Genomic DNA, 20,274 nt, shown 5'->3' on the forward strand with positions numbered 1-20,274 from the left:
ACTGCATTGTTTCTAATAATATATTTTCAAACCATAAAGTGTCATAGAAATGTGTGATTAATACAGTTGACTCTCAGTCATCTATATCTGTTGGTACAGGTAATAGAAAAATGAAAATAATCTGATTTGTCATCAATGAGAATACTCAGTGGTTCTGATCCCTCAGAGAAGAATTTCCACTTGTTAAAATGCTATTCAGCTAAGATTCAGCCATAGCCCAGTTCCCTGTCACCCATATTTCCTTAATACATGACAAGGTCATGATCTTGGATTTGCTAGAAGGCATTCAGAAGTTGCATGGCATGGAACAGATACCCACATGAATGTATGATCCATTATGCAAATAACAAAGCATTGATTGTGTCTGTGAATTGAAGCCATTCCTTCAATATACTGAACAACATGTACTGAGCTGAGGTCACAACATTGCCAAACTGACACCTGAAGCTTATGCCACAACACAGAAAGCTTCATACACAAACCTTTAAGGCATTTTGGGTGGTGATGGGGTAAACCTGATTGCAAATTTGGCTCTGCATCTATAAAGGAAAAAAGAGTAGAAGGAAATGATATTACATTTAAGAGCGGTGTAGTGATACTTCTGGGATTTTTATGATGAATTAATATGGTGGCTATGGTGGAAATGTCTCATTGAAGAGGACACTAATTGTACCTAGCATCCCTCAAGCTGGGATGAGAACTGATCCATATATGTTTGAGGAGCTCATGGATTTCTAGTAGTGACAACAATGCTAATAGAAAAATGTTTCATAATTCTATACCAACTTTAGATTTGCTTTTTCCTCATAGCATTTCTCTGAGGTGGCTTAGTAGGATAATAACCATTATTTTAAAGAGGTAAAATTTTAAAAGAGGTAAAATGATATAGCTTAGAAATACCAGAATCAGGTTTTCAAACCAGTTCTGATACCAGGTCCAATACTCAATTCAAGACACCATTTTCTTTCCACAATAAGTTCATTTCAGAGAAAAAAAAAACAGAAACATTCTCAGAAAACAACTGGTGTATTAATACACAGAAAAATACAAAGGCAAAAAACACAGTGAAAACATCCAGTTGTTAACCTCTTATCTTTCTACAACCTCCATAATTTACTGCTTTTCATAGAAAGAATGTTGGACTTAGAATAAGAATTAGATTGGTATCTGGATTTTGACACTTTCAAGCTACATGAACTTGAGAAAATAATTTAAACCTTCCATATTTTAATTTATTAATTTGTGAAATAGAAAATAAAGAATTGTACTACTTGTCTTGCAAGTTATTGTCAAGAAAATGCTTTGCAATCATTATTGTGTCATACAAATATGAACAACTATCGTAATTTTCCCAGGACATGTTAAATTTTTTTTTACAAACATCATATTTGTAACAAACCTTTTCCTCAATTGGTCTTTATTGATGGCCACATAAGTAAAAATTATGTACATACTGGAAAAAAATTTAAATTTACAAATATGAAAGTTTATTTTATATGATGACCTTGTGATTTAAACCAAATGTGAACAAAAAAGTAATGTATCATGCCTTAACAAACTCAGATATACCCTCTCCTTTACCTTTCCTCTTTTCTCCATTCCTCTGCACTCTGAAATCTCCTTTCTTCCTCTTCTCTTTATTTCCCTCCCTTTTCTTTTTCTCCCTCTTTCTCCCATCTCTTCCCCTCTTTTCCTCTCCCTAATCTCCTTTCTTTCCTCTCCTTTCCCTTTGTTTTAGTTATTGAAGCTTAAAAAGGAACTCATTACAAGGCAGATTTTTGTATAAGGCACTACAATTTTATGAGATCAATGGTTAAGCTCTAGGTTCTGGTATATTATGAGGCAATGACAATAAAAAGATGGATACTCAAGTGATCAATATAACATCAGAGTGAGAACTCAACCTTTCTTTGGCCCAAATATGGGTTGATGAATTTGAAACATTGAAATTGCATTTTCAGTACCAACTACTACATAAAGTTGTCATCATCCAGGATACATTAGAAGTTAGGAAGCACTCTCTATGGTTGTTCACACAGACAAACAACAGCAGAGTAGCTAAACACTTTGAATTTTTGTCTGGTTAGCTAGCCTAGATAATATTGTAATCATTAAATGACATCTTCCTACCTGTTAGTCAAATTCTAAAGGCTTACTATATAATTGAAAAATGCTTAAAGGCACAGATAAGCAGCTAGACAATTATATCTAGCATGAACTGCTGAGGACAGCCTCTTTACTTCCTTATCTATAGCAGTAGCACTGGGCTTCTCTACTTTCACATAGTTACTGCTTACAGTCAGTCAGATATTGTCCCTAGCCATGGTGCTGATCAGTTTTAAAAATAAACAGACTAACAACCTACTCATCCTTTAAATCCTGCTTTTATTTTTATTGACTACATTCTCTAGGTATAGAAGCAAACTTTTGCATCTAAATGTTTTGCTGGAGTATTTCCCAGTCAGGGAATATGTATGGAACTTTTGAAGTTTATTGAAATTATATCCTCACAATTGCCCAATGAGTCAGGTAATACATGTATTATCATCTCTGTTTTACAAGTGAGCAACCTGAAGCTCAGAAAGACTGAATTGAATGCCTTGACCATGGTCTTATACCTAGTAAGTTTTTGAAGCAGAATTCAGAGGCAAGTTTATCCTTATTTTTCACGATTCCATATTACTTTTCCAAGGAACAAATTTTTTCTCATTTGGCTGACTTCCATTGCTACTGAACCTTTAGACTTCATCACAAAGAACAACTTCATTTCATTAGGTTCTGGATCATAGGTCTTGAGAACTACTAGATATTAACTACTTCTGAGCAAGATTCACAACTATACTTTCCACCAGACCCATTTCTAGCCCTTATCTCTACCTCTCAGTCTTTCTGAGGAATTTGAGGAATTTTTAAAAAATTGTTCAGGTTTAAGGTTTAGTGCAAAGTACTAAAGACCACTCCCAACATTTGTATCCAAATAAAATTGGGTTATAATGAATAATGGCAATAACAAGAAATAGCTAAATGAGGCAATGGGATAGAATGCTTTCCTTGGAAATGGGAAGTCCTGAGTTCAAATCCAATCTTAGATTCTTATTAACTGTGTGATCTTAGACAAATCTCTTCACTGCTTTCTGCCTCAGTTTCATCAACTGTAAAATGGGATAATATTACTCAACTGGACCTATCTCTTTATCTCTGTCTACCTCAGTTTTCTCAACATAAAGGGATCATAACATCAACCAACTCCTAGAGTTTTTATGAGGATAATTATATTAGTAAAGTTCTTTGTAATCCTTAAAGAGTTATAGAAATGCTAGCCACTATTATTTCTATTAACAATAACAGCACAGTTTTCTATAGTATTTATGATTTATAAAATGCTGCTTGATTATCCCACTTATCCAAGAGATATCTGAAACAGATTTAAAGATGAAAAGATGTCTAAGTGTGGCCTGTGGTAGTTGCAAAAAGTGCAGAACTAGGCTAGATAATATCTCAAATTACTTTTCTCTTGATGGTGCTAATAAAAGAAGAGTTGTATTATATGTTTATGAATATCATGTTTATTTATTTCAAAAGGGGTTAAGGAAACCATTACTACCCCCTGCTGATCTTTTCTTAAGTAATTACTCAGCAGTGGAGCTGAAACAGCCACACCAATTCAACATAACCTTTAATAATCAATCTATCTTATTATTAACCAATGTTGTTGAAAATAACCAAACTTTATTGCCATCCATTAGAATAACAAAAAACATTTCACAAAACTTAAGTATATACAGGTTCATTAATATGCACATCAGTATTAGTATATGCGTATTTTTTTTTTTGGCCAGACTTCTGTTTTCATCAGGATATGGATCTCTCCTATGTAAGGCACTTTTAAACCTCAAAAGTCTATATAATGCTAGTTACAAAGAGTATTATATTTGAAGTTGCCTTGTAATAAATTTCTTTTTAATTTTGATAAGTATGCTGATTTTGGAGGATGGGGTGACAAAGAAGGAGAAAGAGAGGAAGAAGGGGAAAGACAGCATAAAATTGGTTGGGTGGGTTTGGGTAAAGATAGGTTTGCAAGAGAAATATTTCACAATAAGGTTGGGGGAAATCAATGATTTTTATGTAATAGAATATTAAAAAGATTTGTCTAGGGGCTTTGAGTTAAGTGAATTTTAGATTTTTTGGACTTGAAAGTTAGATCTTTATCCACTGTACCATTCTTCCTACCTACCTCGTGTGTATGCATGTGCATATGTGTAACACATATGTGCAAATACAAATATATAAATTATATGTCTAAAAGATTTGTAATTTTATTAATATATTCCTTTACTCTAATGTAAACTTTAAACTTTATTAAATATTTCCATGAAATGTCATGTAATACAATGACCAAAAATATAGGAATTATGGTATAAACATGATCTTGAGTTTAATAAGGTCATCCTAGAAGAGCACAAGCTCTAGAAAATTCAGCCCAACCTTATTATGAAACTGATATTTATTCTGTGAAGTCCAGTAAAAAAAAATGGATAGAGAGGTTCATCATCAGAAGGTTTGATAGAACTGATCCAATTTGATTCATAATAGAAATTCAAGAAAATTCCTAAGAAGCTAGGGAGTGCTTATGACTAGCATTGGTGGAGAGAATTAAACATTGAGAAAATCACCAACAACCATCAACTGAATTTCCAATTTAAGATTGAAGATATCATCAATTTAACCACAAAGTTATTTTTGGCCACAGCAATGTTTTTTGAGAGACAATTGGGGTTAAGTGACTTGCCCAGGGTCACAAAACTAGTAATAAGTATTAAGTGTCTTAGAACAGATTTGCATTCAAGTCCTCTGGATTCCAGGGTTGGTGCTCTATCCACTGCACCATCTAGCTGCCCCCACAGCACTTCTTAAAGATTGTTAACTGCAAGGAAGAAACATTAAAATCTGCATAGTGGAAGAAGTTATGACATTAATGAACTGTATATATATATATATATATATATGCATATCTGTATAGAGCGCTATCTTTATAGGTAAACAAATACAAATATAAAGCACCTCAATCTTTCAAATATCAGTGATTCAAGTGCAATAGCTAGTCTTCTGACAAAGCAAACTACTCCGCCCCTTAACAGAACATTTTAATAGTTATTGTGATAAAAAAAAATTTATCTGATGGCCATTCTTTCTGTGATGAGCCTTTCTGCACTTAGGCTACTCTCTGTCATATAGAGAGCAATCCACCTAGAACTTTCACTCTGCTGGCATAAGATAGCCAGGGTTTTCTTCTCATAAGACTATGTAGAACAGCTGAGGTGAAATCTTTTTTTTTACCCCATTCTTTTCCTCTATGAAAACCTGAGCGCTTCAAAGGATCCATGGGAGACTAAAGAAATCAGGTCCTACAAACTGGGTAAGTGCTGAAAAAGAGCAAGGATGGCATCTATTATGTTCTCAGGAGGCCAGCTGCAAACACAGAGTCTAGGGCATCCATGAACACAGTTCAGATGTCAGTTCTTCTTTGCCAGCCTCAGCCATTGGTTCTTAATGCCATCAGAGGGTAAAAGTTCTCATTATTTAAAAAAAATCTTTCAAAGAACATCTGCTGGTGACAAATTTTCACTCTCACACTTCCCCTTCCCTTCAAGTACAGACTGTCTATAAAGGTCATATAGTGTCTTCTGTAGAATAAATGGCCAGTTTCCTGCCAGCTGGCATGATTGGAAACTTTATGCATCCAGACATCTTTCTTTGATTTCATTATAGAATTTAATTTAGAGCAGAAAAAGTGGTTTCCTGATAAGAAAAGCTCACTGGATATTCATGATGACTCAATATTTTCCACTAAACGAAGCAGGTTTGAGATAAAAGCTTCTGCCATGCTGCATCTTCCTCTAAGAGGGACAGACTCTAAAAATTATTCCTGGAGATGCACACCAATGGATATTCTTTAAATCTATCTTGTGTAAAAAGAGCAGTACTACACAGATGACAACAATAATAACAATAACTATCACTGCCACTGCCACTGTTACTATTATTACTACTACTACCATTACCAACACTACCACCACCACCACTGTCATTTGTATAATATTTAAAGGTTTAGAAATAATTTGTTCCTATTATCTCATTTTATTCTTAATAAAATATATTTTTTTCTCTTCTCTTTTTGTCCCTCTGTCTCTGTCCCTCTCTGTTTGTCTCTGTCTCTCAATCTCTCTGTCGCTCTGTCTCTCTCTCTCTCTCTCTCTTACAGAGGAAACTGAGACTGAGAAAAGTTAAATTACCCTATCCTGCTTTGACCCTTGATACTCTCTCCTCTCCTTTAATTGGTGAAATCCCTGGCCTGGAAAATTCCTAACATATAGTAATAAATATTCTCTCTGATTGATCATTGAAACAATTAGGTACATAATATACGGAAGTACATAGTTACCTAGTGTTTTGATAATTAGAAAAATGCAAATTAAAACAATTCTGAAGTACTGTTTCATATCCAAGGCAAGTCACTTAAATATTTCTCAACCACAATTTTTTTTATCTGACTCTAATAGTATTTAAGATTCTTTTTAGCTCTAAATCTATGATACTGTGATCCATTTGGCCTAACCATTTCTGAAAAAAGAATTCTTCTACAATATCCTCAGCAAGTTTTTATGAGCTTCAAAAGAGAAATTCACTTTTCTTACCTCAAGGGGTTGCTCATAGCACTTTTGGTAACATACTGGTTTCTATATAATCCCAAAATTATATACCTCATTGGCTCAGCCACTCCATTGAGAGTTCAGTCACAATCAACCATGACATGAGTAGTTATAGAAAGCAATTAAGCTTTCAGGAAGCAGTTCAAATTTAGATAAAGGGAAAACTCTCTGATCTTTGATTTCTTATTCTTCATCTATTTCCTAAGCTTGAACATTATTCAAGAATGATTCATTTCAATATTTATGTATATATATATATATATGTATATATATATACATATATATATTTAAATATAAGGTAGTTTTATTACCATGAATATGTATTGGCTCATAAAAATCTTATTTTATATCTAATAATATGTTTGTATGATATTTTAAAAAAACTTCTATTTTATTAAAATAGTTTCTAATGTTACTTTGAATGACTGATTTAAATCCTACTTAGTTGTGATAGTTATTTTAAACAAATTGTTACACTTTTACAAGTTAAATTTTTATTTAGTTATGGAAATGTGTTTAAAATGATTGTTACATATGTAACCTGTATCATATTGCTTGTTGTGTTGGGGGGATAAGGGAAGGAAAAAAAATTGAAATTCAAAGTCTTACAAAAATGAATGTTAAACTTAGTCTGTCTATTAAAAAAATAAAATCTTATTTAACATTTTTTACCTATACTCATTAGGAAAATTAGTATATAATTACCTTTTTAGTGTTGTATTTTTCATATTTTGTAATATTGATTTGTTTCTTCCTCTGGGTTTTAATTATTAGAATCATCCGTTTCTGCTGTGTCTATTTTAGTAATTTATATTTTTTGCAAATAATCCTCAATTTCTTTTGAATTCTATAATTTGTTAGCATATTGCTGTATGTTAATATTCTCTTAGGTTCCTATTGATGGTCTCTTTGACTTTTAGTAGGCTATGGCTGTTGTATTCAGTTTGAGAAAATAGAATTAATTTGGAGGGAAAAATATCTCATATTAGAGCTATCCAAAAGTAAAAGTGGCTCTGGCTAAAAAAATGTGTTCCCTCTGACAAAACATAGAAGGTCATCAGTTAGAGATGATAGAATGAAATAAAGATTCCTACTTCAAATACAGAAGAAACCCTTTGAATTTCTTTTCAACTCTGAACTTTTAGGATTCTAAAATATTTTGACCTCTGAAAAGGATAATCATAATGGTGAGGAGATTGGCGACTACTCCATAGAAGATCTGGTTGTAGGAACTGAGTAAATTTTGCTTGAAGATGAGAGGACAGGGAATGTTATTAGCAAAACATATTAACAATTTTTCTATGCAAGACCAAAGGTATCTTCAGCATGCCCTGACACATACAACTGCTCCAGGGACACCCTATCACTGCATATTCTAACAGATATAATGAATGTGTTGATTTTGCTGAATTTTTTTTCTTTTTTATTCTATGTTATAAAAGATAATTTTGCTAGAGAAAAGAAGAAAAATATTTGAAATGAAGAGGCTTAACAAAATGAAGAATGGCTATAAAAGAACTATTAAAATCAAAATAGAAATAAAACAAAATCTCTCCACTAAACAAAGAAGTAAGCTCTTCTGTAAGTGGTCACTTAAAACACTCCAACAAAAAATGCTCTTCCTTCTTTCAAATTTCTCATAATCTTTTATCTGTACTTCTCCTTGACATTTATTACATTTGGCCTTGCATTGGTGTTTTATTCATGTGTATTCTCTCCTATATTAGTTTGTGAGCTTCTGGAAGGCAAGATCTGGGCCTGATTTCATTTTCATATCAACAACACTGAGCACAAGACCTTGTACAATGTAAAGGAATAATAAATGGTTGTTGATAAATGTTAATAAGCTTAGCCTTGGTTCATCCAGCTTCTTTTTCTTTATTTTTTAAACCAGATGTTGTAATGTTTGAACAGATTTTAATGTGTAGAAGATCAGAAAATGAGTAATAGGCAGATGTGTGATCAAGATTATTACATTATTTAGCTTCCACAGCCAAATTATTTAAGGAATATAGATATCAAGAAAAATATCCCAAACTTCCTATAATTAATAAAATGCATATGAGCTCATGATAGGGTATGGATTAACTACTAATTCCATTTATTAAATTCATTAGCATCATAAATTCTGGATAAAATATGTTTCAAGAAAAAAGCTGTTCCATGCCAAAATATCAAAATAGTCCCATAGTTAGGATTTTCTCAATGGAATATATTAGTATAAAATTTTTAACAGGTTCCAATTTTTATACCTAAAGTCTTCTTTCTGGATATCAAGTCTTCTAAAATAGTCCTACCCCAGTTCATGGTCTGAACCAGCCTACTTTCTTATCACTGACATAATACACACACCACACCCACCCCACACACATGCATATATATGTGAATTACATTTATATACATGGATGGAAAGTATATGTGTATATATACATATATAATTTCCTCCTAGTTAGTAAAGTTCTCTCTACCAACTTTGCTTTCTGTATAATAGTTAATTCATAGTTATTATACAGGATTGCTTACTTCTGTATGGGCTGGCTATGTGCTCCCTACTATATGGAGAAAGTACCATTAGGAAAGGTATCAATCCTTAAGATTTGGATTGGAGTCCTGGTTCTGTCACTTACGTGATCTTAAGCAAAGCACTCTGGGTCTCAGCTTACTGCTTAGCAAAAGATGGAATTATGCTAGTTGAACTCTAAGGTGTCAAATCTTTCTATCTAAATGTTATCAATTAATTTATGTATCTTCAAATACAAACACACATTACAGATATGTATTTAATTCATGGTTCTTGAATGAATGGATGAATGAATCAATCCTTTAATATAAGAAAATCCCCTTACTATCTCTTTAAAACATGCTACTTACTCTGAACTTCTTGACTTTGCCAAATAAATATTCCCTGATTTAAATCCATGACTTATTTTATTTTTTAAGTTTATTTTTCCTCTCCTCACATTTCTCCTTAACTCCATAAGTGAAAAAAGAAAAAAAAATCTCTTATACCAAAAATGCATTATCATGCAAAAAAAAAAAATTTCTCCACTATCCAAGTCCACAAATGTATGTTTAATACTGTATCTTGAATTTGTCAATTCTCTGTTGGGGATAAATAAAATGCTTCATCCTCAATTCTCTGGAATTATGGATAGTCTCTGTGTTGATCAGAGTTCTTAAGTCTTTCAAAGTTGTTTGTCTTCTCAAAGTTATTTGTTTTTACAAGTTGATATTAGGTAAACTGTTGTCCTACATCTTCAAAATTTTGCTCTGCATTCATTCATACAACTTTCCCAAATGTTTTTGAAACTGAGTCTTTCATCATTTCTTATACTTATATGATAATTCTTATAATATATCATAACATGTGCTATAATTTTTTGTCATTCACCAACTGAAGGGTACCTTACCCTTAATTTCCAGTTTTTATTACAAAAAGATCTGATATAAATATTTTTGTATATATATATATATATATATATATATATATATATATATATATATATATATATCCATCCCTTTTCCTTTCTCTCATTTCTGCGGGGGTATGGGTTTAGTAGTGATATCTCTAGATAAACGGGTATGTTCATTTTAGTTGCTTTGCAGGCAAAATTCCAAAATACATACTAGAATGATTGAGCCAATTCACAACTTTACAAACAAGAGTGCTAATGGGCCTGCTTTCCTTCAGCTCTTCCAACATTATTCATTCTTACTTTTCAGTTTGCTTTGCTAATCTTATGGGTAAGCAATTTCAGAGTTGCATTTCTTTAATGATAAGTGATTGAGATGAAACCACAGTTTATCAGAAATGACTAACAGAGGCTCAGAAGTTGCAATTGTCAGCCCTTAAGCAATGCCTTGTATATTATCCAAATTTGATGATTTAAACTTACACAGAAGATCACTAGGTACTTTTTTTGTCTTCATCCTTGGCCATCAGCCTAAGATTGACACAGCTTTTGATGCTGTTTTAAATCTATAATTTTATCTGTAGTTACTTGCCTTTGTTTCTATCTTTAAAAAAATCTAAATGGTCTACCTGGTTCCTTGTACACTTACTTTGATCTCTTTAGATATATCTTCTTTGTGCACCTTCAAAACCTACTCATTTCTGAAAGGTTCAGCTCATGTTCAGTACTCCTATGAAGCCTTGAAAGACTAGTTTTCTAGCTTTATTTATGAGCCAAACAATTGAGCAATTTGATATGTGTTCACTCCTGGACATTTTCATGGACAGTTCTCCCCATTGGAAGTTGGGAACCACATTTTTTAATACCCTTAATATCTCTTACACATAATATACAGAGTTCAGGGATCAATAAATGTATAAAGAATGAATACAGGACATCTTGGAATATGGAAAAGGCACAGAGGCACTCATTAAGATAATCACTAGAAGGAAATGGATAGGGATGAAATTAGAACTCACATTACCTTATTTTTTTCTTCACTTTTGGCTGCTTGTCTACAGGCTGGATGCCAGATGGATGTACCTGCAAATAAATAATTTAAAGTTAATTATTTATTTTGAAATATATATTTATTTCCAGGTCATGAGTTTAGGTGTTGCAGTAGATAAAATTCTGGGCCTGGACTCAGGAAGGCCTGAGTTCAAATCTGACCTCAAACAATCACTTAATTTAGTTCTGTAAAATGAGCTCCAGAATGTTTGCCAAGAAAAGTCTAAATGAAGTCAAAGAGTCAAACACAATTGAAATAATTAAACAACAATATGAGACCTGGGTTCCCTTCTCAAAGTACTAACTGAATGATCAAGTGTGGGGTTTGATAGAAAGCTATAATGCAGGAATTAGAAGTTCTGGATTCTAATCCTTGCTTTGCTACAGAGATTATTTACTTTTAACAAAAAAAAACAAAAAAAAACAAAAAAAAAAAACTTGCTTTCTACCATCCTCAATTTCCTCATCTGCAAACTTTTTTGGAGGGGGTGGGAATAAATTTGGATGATCTCTTTCAGCTTGAAATTCTTTGACTATCTTAAAGAACTGGGGGTTCACAAGAGCCCTGTGAGAACCTGGTAGGGTTACAAGTAAGTAGGAATTTAGGCAGGTAAATCTGAATGTTTTTCTTACTTTAAAATATTTAAGCCACAAGAGTCAGTGTGTACTTGTCTGAAGTCAGGTTGCAAGACTGTCAGCTCTCTGGGTGGCCATGTAAGGTATTAAGCTGTTCTGTTTTTTAATGAGATTTTTCAGTTTGATGGATTAGGACCAGAAAAAAGAGACTTGAGTGTCACATTATTTTTCTCCCTAAATAATTTATTGGCAAAATTAAGTCGTTGCTTCCCTCTACCCCAATTATATGCTAATTTGTAAAGTTAACAGGTTCTCAGCTTGAGTTTCTTCACTGCTATAAACCACAGTTGAGACCTGTTGGAACCCAAACAATAAAAGCTTACAGGCTAATCATAGGTCACATTTATAGACTGATATCTAGCTGCAAAGTGGCTTACATACTTTATCTCAAATGATAAAAATTCATAGATTTAAAAGTGGAAGGACCCTAGAGGCCATCTACTATTTTCATCATTTTATAAATGAGAAAAGTCTCCAGTGTCCCCAGAGAAGGGAGGTGATTTGCCCAAAATCACAAAGGCAGAGGGAGGACTGGAATCCAAGTTTTGCAGCCCTAAATCCAGTGGCACCATCTAGTCTCTGAATAACTCTATAAGGTACAGAGAACAAATGTTATATGGAACATAAGTTACAATTGAAGGAGCCTTAGAACATAGAACATAGAACATTCTGATTTAGAAAATTCCTTGGAATATAAAGAACATCCCATGATGTTTTTTTGGGAAAAAACAAACCTTAGAATATAGAATCTTAGAATTTGAAAATACCTTAGAATATTGTATAAATTGGAAAATTCAACTCCAAGGGAGGAAGGATATAGTCTTTCAGTTATAGCAAGATTTTACCTTTCTTGATTCTTATTCAAATGAAACATTTTTTTCCTGTGAAACTACCAGAAAAGGCTCCTGAGGATACTTAGAACAGTAATCTTAACACATTTTTCACAATAGGCCAAGAAGGATCAATTATCATCTGTCCCCAAGATACAAAATATTTATCTGGGGTGTAAAGCAAGCCAGCCTATTGTTTTTAGTGACCTAGAGAGGTTTATGAATTCCTAGTAAATAATACAATCAATATGTGCCACAGCAGAAATGGGAAAAATACTCCCTGGTGTGAAATCTCATGCTTTATTTTTGCCTTATTTATTAGTAAACTGATAAAGGCTATTATTCTACCACACAGAAAAAATATGAGAGTGTAGAAGCCTTGGGACCATCATCTAAGAAGACCAGCTGCGTAATTCAGTAACTAGGCAACCTTGCCAAGGCAACTTTCTAAGTATTTATGAAGTCCTAAACAATGGAACTCCTCTCTCCCAACCTCTACCATGTATCAACAAAATTGTGAAGCCTTAAGAAGAAACTCCTAGGTAAAGGTTCATTATGATGCCCTCTATCTTTTTCTGATCCATGGAAATGATGACAGATTAAAACTTCTTAATTACAAGGAATGTCATCTTATTATACCCACACAACAATCCTAGAGGGAAGGTCATATGCTAATATACTGATTGTGAGAATGAAGATATTGAAATTCAGAAAAACGAAGCAATGTGAATCACATAGCTAATAACAGCATAGACAGATATAGTAATCAAGTCCAGTGCTCTATGCACTATGTGATAATGTATCGTACATAGGAACAATAATAATATAGATGCTCATGTCTGGTATAACATCTAATTTTTTTGATTAAGTAAGAAGGAGGTAGGTGGCACTATGGATAGAACACTAGATCTGAGTTCAGGAAGACCTGAGTTTAAATCTTGTTAATGGGACTGGTTTTGTGAGTCTGGATAAGTCAATCAATTTCTATCTGACTTGGGGAAAATAACAACTATCTTTCACAGTTATTGTAAGGGCCAAGTGACATATTATTTGTAAAGTGCTTAATATAGTACCTAGTACATAATAGATGCTTAATAAATGCTTTTTCCCCCTTCCTTTTTTTAAAGTACTATCATACAGATACCTAATCTTATACTGAATATAATTGTGTTAATTGTGTAATAAATACACATTATAATGGAATTGTTAATTGTTATTTTTAGATTAAGATGCAGAGATGCTAAGAGAGATACCTACCTAAGCTCATAGAATCTTAAAATATTTGATCTGAAGAAGGCCTTAGAATAAAGAATGGGGCTAGAAAGAATTTTAGAGATTACCTTGTCCAGCCAGATGGTACAGTGGACAGAGCACTAGGCCTGGAGCCAGGAAGACTCATTTTTCCGAATTGAAATCTTCCTTCAAACACTGTGTGATTTGGGGCCCTTCCCTTAACCCTGTTTTTCTCAGTTTTCTCATCTATAAAGCTAGCTGGAAAAACACTCCACTTTAGCATTTCTGCCAACAAAACCCTGAATGGGGTCATGAAGAGTCAAAAAAACAACTGACCTAGTTCAATTCTTTCATTTGATAGGTGAAAAAATCAAGACCTAGAGTGGTTTACCTAATTTAACAAGATGAAAAATGGAACCCAGATAGCTTAATCCCTAGGGCTAAAGAGCTTCCAGAGAAATAACACTGCAATTTTTTAAACTGCTTGCTTCTTCTCCTATGTACTAGAATATACTTGTAGAAGTTACTTGTATCATTACACAAATAGAAACAGACTGTAGAAAAACTGGAAAGTGGGCAAAGTTTTGTCATGTCTTTTTCTTTCCATTCCAAGAGGACTGAATATTTTCATATTGCTCTCTCTGTCTTGTGTTCTGTTGTCTAGCTTCCCAGTCCCTTATCTTGGACAGGGATCTGCCCAATCCTGTCCTCTTCTCATAATGTCCAATATCTGACCCATTTCTCATCTCTTTCTCCTTTCACATTGCTCATTTAGATATTTCTGTCCTACATCTGTCAACGTGGTGCTCTTGGAAGTTATATAAGCTGTAAATTCATCCTTTTGCTAGAATATGGTGCTGGTAGGCTGCTATGGTCAACTTTCATAGTAACATATTTAACTTAATAAGATCCTCTGGAAGCAAAATGCCTTTATTCTAATCTTGGGGTTTTAGTTACTATCCATACATAGTAATTATATTCTGCATTAAAGTTTGTGAAATGTTTTACAAACATTACTTTATTTAAGAACTATTAATATCTCCATTTTATAAATGAGGAAGCTGAGGTTGATGGAGGTTAAAATGACTTGCCCCAGATTATATAATTAGTAAGTATGTTAGACTAGATTTGAATTCAGGTCTTCCTGATTCCTGATCCTATGTTTCATCTACTAAGATTTAGTTACCTCTATGGAAAGCTATTCAGTTTAAAGGTACCAAGAATATAAGATCCCATCTGTTCGGTTTTGGTTCAGTAGAGCAAAGTGCCATCCTAAGATGCCTTTAGCAAGGCATCTTCCATGCATTAAAAAAAGATAACTTTGCTCAAATTTTTTTGCTTTTTTATCTGAAATGAGGCATTGAACATAGACAGATATGTTTGTCAAAAGTATTTGTTGCTGTCAATGAATGAAACAACAAAAGTACTTAACAGCAGTCTAGATGGAAGTGGGATTCCTTAAAGATGGTGTAATCCTCTACATTGGCAGTTTTCAAACTTTTTAGTCTCCAGGTCTCTTTTGGTATCTTAAAAATTATTGAGAAGCTTCCCCAAAACTTTTAAATATGAATTATAGGTTTTAATATTCACCATATATGAAATGAAAATATCTTAATATTTGATGAAAATAGTATTGACCCCACAGACCCTCTGAAAGAGTCTCAGGGTTTTTCAGATGATCCTTTCAGACTTTCTGCTCTAGATGCACCAGGTTCCCAAACATTGCAGAACCTCCTAAATGAAACTAATATTTATTCAAGACTTTTAGCTAAGAATATCTGTTTTCCAGACTCTCTTTTGCACTTGGTCATACAAGTCATACAAGTTGTGCTGTCAGTAAGTGCATGTATATGTGTCCTGTAAACACATGGTAGGTCCTTTTTTTAATCAACCTAAGCTTCTCCTAAAAGGGGAGGTTGTTTTTTTTTATATCAATATTCTTCTGGTAGGTATTAGCAAATCATGTAATATCATAATCTCAAAAAAATCTGAAGCTGTAGATCAATCAAAGGGCAGCAGAGAGAAATGTGTGGTGGGTTTGAAAAGGCTGTGGCATATTGCCCAAGAAAAACTATATCCCGGGGGATAATGGAAAAGATGTAAAATATTTGTACAACTAAAAAAGAAAGTTGGCTAGTTATGAAAAACAAAGGCAAAGGATAAAATACAGACATCCTATGAGATCAAGGGTTTTCATGTAAGGTCAAGAGAGTTATGGAAAGTCCTCTGGCACTTTTGGGAAACATTCAGGTGAGTATAAACAGGAGAATGTAGACAGTGCTACAGGATAGGAAGGTATACATGGATTCTGACATTGAAACCATATAGAAAAGATCCATCAAAATGGCAGGTCAGTGAGGAAGACATTTTTGGATAGGGGCCTTCAGTGATGATGAAATTACAATTGATACATTGTAGTCTGGATCTATTTATGTATAGGGTCTGAACTGCACACGAACCTTAGAAGCAAAGGATGTTAGGACTAGGAGAATTGGCAGAATGTTACTACATAAAAAAGTTAGAAGAAGGAAGTGACCAAAGAATGTAAACTATTAGAGCTGAAAAGAACCTTAGAGAATGTCTGGAGAATCCTTTCCTTTTAAAAAATGAAGGAAAAATGAGGTCAGAGATAGTAATGTGACTCATTCAAAGCTACATACTTGGTGACAGGGCTGGGATTAGAAATCAATTCTCTTGACTCATATATAGTTCAGTCATTTATATCATGTTAAATGTTTTTGCCCCTTTTGACCTAACTCTGCTCATGTGTAATGTCATAGTAGTCCTGATTTATTCAATTAAACAGTTTGTATCTAAGAACTCCCATCCTGTAAGCTATTGTTTCCCATGAGTAAGTTACTGTCTTGAAAGAGTCAAGAATGAGTATTGAACGGAAGTTGGGAGGGTGGAGAAGGTTGCAGGGAGAGATGGAAGAGATCTGGATTATCTTGACAATTTCATACCCTTAGGAAAAGAGCCTTGTTTTAGAGAATCAGTGAGATCAGTTAAATGGTTCCTTTCACAAAATATTTATAACAAAATGAGTCTGGTTTCTGTCTGACAAAAAGAAGCAATGGAAAATATTTGAGGCAGTTTAGAATGCTAATCTCTATTTGACTGTAACTGGTACCAGAAAAATAAAACTGTGTTTTAAAAAAAGAAAGAGGGCAATTGAGATCATAAGTCAGGTATGTTTTAGATCCAATCAAAAACTTTATAGGGAAAATATAAATGAGGGCATGTAATATAGTTAATTCCTTTGAAGACAATATTTGAAACCAGATTTGATATCTCAGCTTTCTAACTGGTCCTAACTAGTTGATTTAGAATCATCTGATCAACAACAAAATCCCTAAAATCATCTCTTTGAGCAAAGTGGTAAATAAATAAAGATAACAGTCAATTTTAAAATGTTTGAGGTAGAAAAGGCTTTAAAGTATAAAAAGAAAAAATGGAAAAGACCTTAGAAATCATCTAGCTCAATATCTTTATTTTTTGAATTGAGGAAACAAAGATCCCAAAAAATGGCATCACTTGCCCAAAGTCACATAGGTAACTCAATGATAAAATGAAAGTTGGCCAAAGACCTATTGACTCCTAACCTAACTCTTTTGACAACTCTGTGAAAAGATAAAAAGTGTAATAAAATAGGGCAAATTCAGCAAAGATTTGTCAAGCATACAGACAGAAATAGAGGCAATTTTAGACATTCAGAGCAAAACATAGTATACGAGCCTTGGCAGAACAGCCCAAATGCATATTAACTTGGTGGTTATTAAATGAGGATGTGTGTGTGTGTGTGTGTGTGTGTATAAAATGGAAATGGTTGAAGCAGAAGAATTAGAGAGAGAAACATATTTATATTTAATAAGCCTTACTTTCCCCTTGAATTTACTATATTATGATTTATATATTCAACAAGGAAAAGTGTTAGAAATCCCCATCAATAAAGAAAGCTTGGCTCCTAACTCAGAATGCTTCAGACTAATGCCCACTTTATGTAAAATAATTTTGGAATTGTGGAATTGAAGACCTTGGTTTGAATCCTGGTTTTAAAATTTATGAGCTGTGGGACTGTGTTCACCTTTAGGATCAAAGGTGAACTAAATTAGTTCACCTTTGGGAAGCTGAGCTTCTTCATTTCTAAAATGAGGGTGAAGGTACTTGAAATAATTGCCTCATTGGAAGTGTAGGGAGGAAAGTTCCTTGAAAACCTTAAAAAAGCTAATGGAAAAGGAACCATTAATATTAATTCCTAAAGCTCTAGATGTTGTTTTGTTTTGTTTTGCATTCATCATTAACATCTTTTTCTTTTACTTTCAACAAAGAACTGTGCCCAAGGCTCAAGGTAAACCATTATTTATAAATACACATCTGAGTCCCCAAATAAGAGAATTCCCTAAGATTCTCTTCTATAAAACTGATGTAACAGCAAGAAAGATTGATTGTGTTACAAAATTTTGCAATCTATAACTAATATGAGGTACAGTGAGTGGAGAAGTAGAAATGATATGGTAAAAGTATAATGGAAGAACTCTGACAGATGTGTCTAGAAACAATCTGGGCTATCTTGGTAAGCAATGAGTTTCCCATGACTAAAAGAAGCCCCTGGAGATCAGTTAAATTGAACTGTTATCTAGCTGAGAATTCATCTATCACTCAGAGATTTGGATAATTGTCACTTAAAACTTCAGTTTCTTATTTGATTGATATTGTACTCTTAGCACAGGGCATAGTAGAAGTACACTAGGTTTGGTCTCAATTAGAATATAGGTTAAAACTCTGTTATTTAGTACCTATAAGTCATAGGACATTTTCTCTTATTTTTTTCTCTGAGCCTCAGTTTCTTCATGTAGTATCTTAACTGCCATGCTTCTCGATTCTCTTGCTGCTGAACTCTCCCCAAGTGGATCTCCACTTCCCCAGCCCTGGGTACCCCTGTGTTAACTGTTGAGAGATCCCTCTGTCTAGCTGATCCTTGCTATCTAAATGTCCATCCATATCTCTAGATATATCATCAAGATTTTACCAATTTACCTCTTACTCTGGGAGTTTTTAACAGGATTACCAGTAATCAAATCAAAACTACTTTTATTTCTCAAAAGGGCATATTAATTTATTACTCTATGGCTCCACTCATCAGCCACATGACTTCATCTTTTCCTGGCTACTAGTCTACTATGTATGTTGTCCCCACCAATCAGATTGTAAGCTCATTGAGAACAAGGCCTTTTTCATTTTTGTGTGCTTAACAATCCTTTTTTATTCAACTATTTATTCGCTCATTCATTTACTCATTAATAGAAAATAAAGTAGACTGGATGATTTCTAAAACCTCTTGTATCTCCAAATATTAGGATTTTATGACACAGTTTAATTAACCAGATCTTTAAATTGAAACATTTAAGTTTAAAACTTGTATTTTCCTATCTTCTCACTTATTCTGGATACCCTATGCCTCCTTTATCTCTCAAATCCTTTTTTTTTTACCTTGAAGATACATTTCCTCGCCTTCTGCAAACATCTGGCTGCATCTGACACATAATGCACAAGAAGGATGATAGTGTTTTTCTCCTGCCTGTTAAAAAAGAAGAAAGAAAGAAAAAATTAGAGGCTTTTTATTCGAGTTAAAAATATGCATAGCCTTAGAAATATCATGCATGTGACAATAACATGCTTCTGGCAAGTAATCAAAAGAAATTGTTTATGAGCACTTAGGTATGTTTGGCCCTATATTTAGCATGTGATTCTATTCACATTTCAGTGGTGCAGAGGGTAGGTACCAGATGCAGCATGGTGTCATGGAGAGACTGTTTACTGGAAATCAGAGGATCTCTGCCTCTCCTCTATCTCTGTTATTTACTATCTCTGTGATCTTGAATAAATCATTGAATAGCTTTGGGTCTATTTCTTCATCTGTAAAATTAGTCTAGTTGATTCCCAAGGTCCTTTTCTCACTCTAAGGAAACTACTTTTTAGAAAAAATCTGGTGGTATTTCATGTCAGAAGACCTAGGATTCTAGTGCTATTAACTAGATATGAGAAAAAATCTTGACCCTTCTGTGAGTCTCAATTTCCCAGTCTGGGAAAGTATTGGAGTAGCTCATTTCTAAGGTACTCCTGAGCACTCACTGCTAGAAGTCTGGTCTCTGGGCCTTAACATGTTCCTCTAAAAATGAGCATATATTCTCAAAGTTTTCTTCTAGATATTAAAGAAAAAAATGGATTGAGGAAATAATGGGGGAATAAGGGAGAAAATCACACTGAAAAATTCACACAAGAGGCAAATTTTTATGGTGGAAAAAACACAGAATTTAGATTCAAAGACTCTGGGTTCTAGTTCTCCTATTTATGATATCAGAAAAAAAAAATGACCTTTGTTTCCTCATTTGTAAAATGAAG

General features: G+C 33.5%; 1 protein-coding gene across 7 annotated transcripts in view; it reads right to left on the reverse strand.

Moving 5' to 3' along the window:
• ABLIM2 (actin binding LIM protein family member 2) overlaps positions 1–20,274 on the reverse strand; it is a 293,927-nt gene that overhangs the window by 82,406 nt on the left and 191,247 nt on the right. For 5 of the 7 annotated variants that reach the window (XM_074276285.1, XM_074276287.1, XM_074276284.1 and 2 more), the window contains exons 7-9: positions 19,363–19,450; positions 11,148–11,206; positions 483–539 (exon numbers count right to left, since the gene is read on the reverse strand). In XM_074276285.1, the coding sequence (XP_074132386.1) occupies positions 483–539; positions 11,148–11,206; positions 19,363–19,450 (204 nt within the window). The remainder of the gene's footprint in view (positions 1–482; positions 540–11,147; positions 11,207–19,362; positions 19,451–20,274) is intronic. The other 2 variants (XM_074276290.1, XM_074276289.1) reach the window with 1 other exon arrangement.

The sequence above is a fragment of the Sminthopsis crassicaudata genome, chromosome 6 (genome assembly GCF_048593235.1).
Source record: "Sminthopsis crassicaudata isolate SCR6 chromosome 6, ASM4859323v1, whole genome shotgun sequence".
Taxonomy (NCBI): domain Eukaryota; kingdom Metazoa; phylum Chordata; class Mammalia; order Dasyuromorphia; family Dasyuridae; genus Sminthopsis; species Sminthopsis crassicaudata.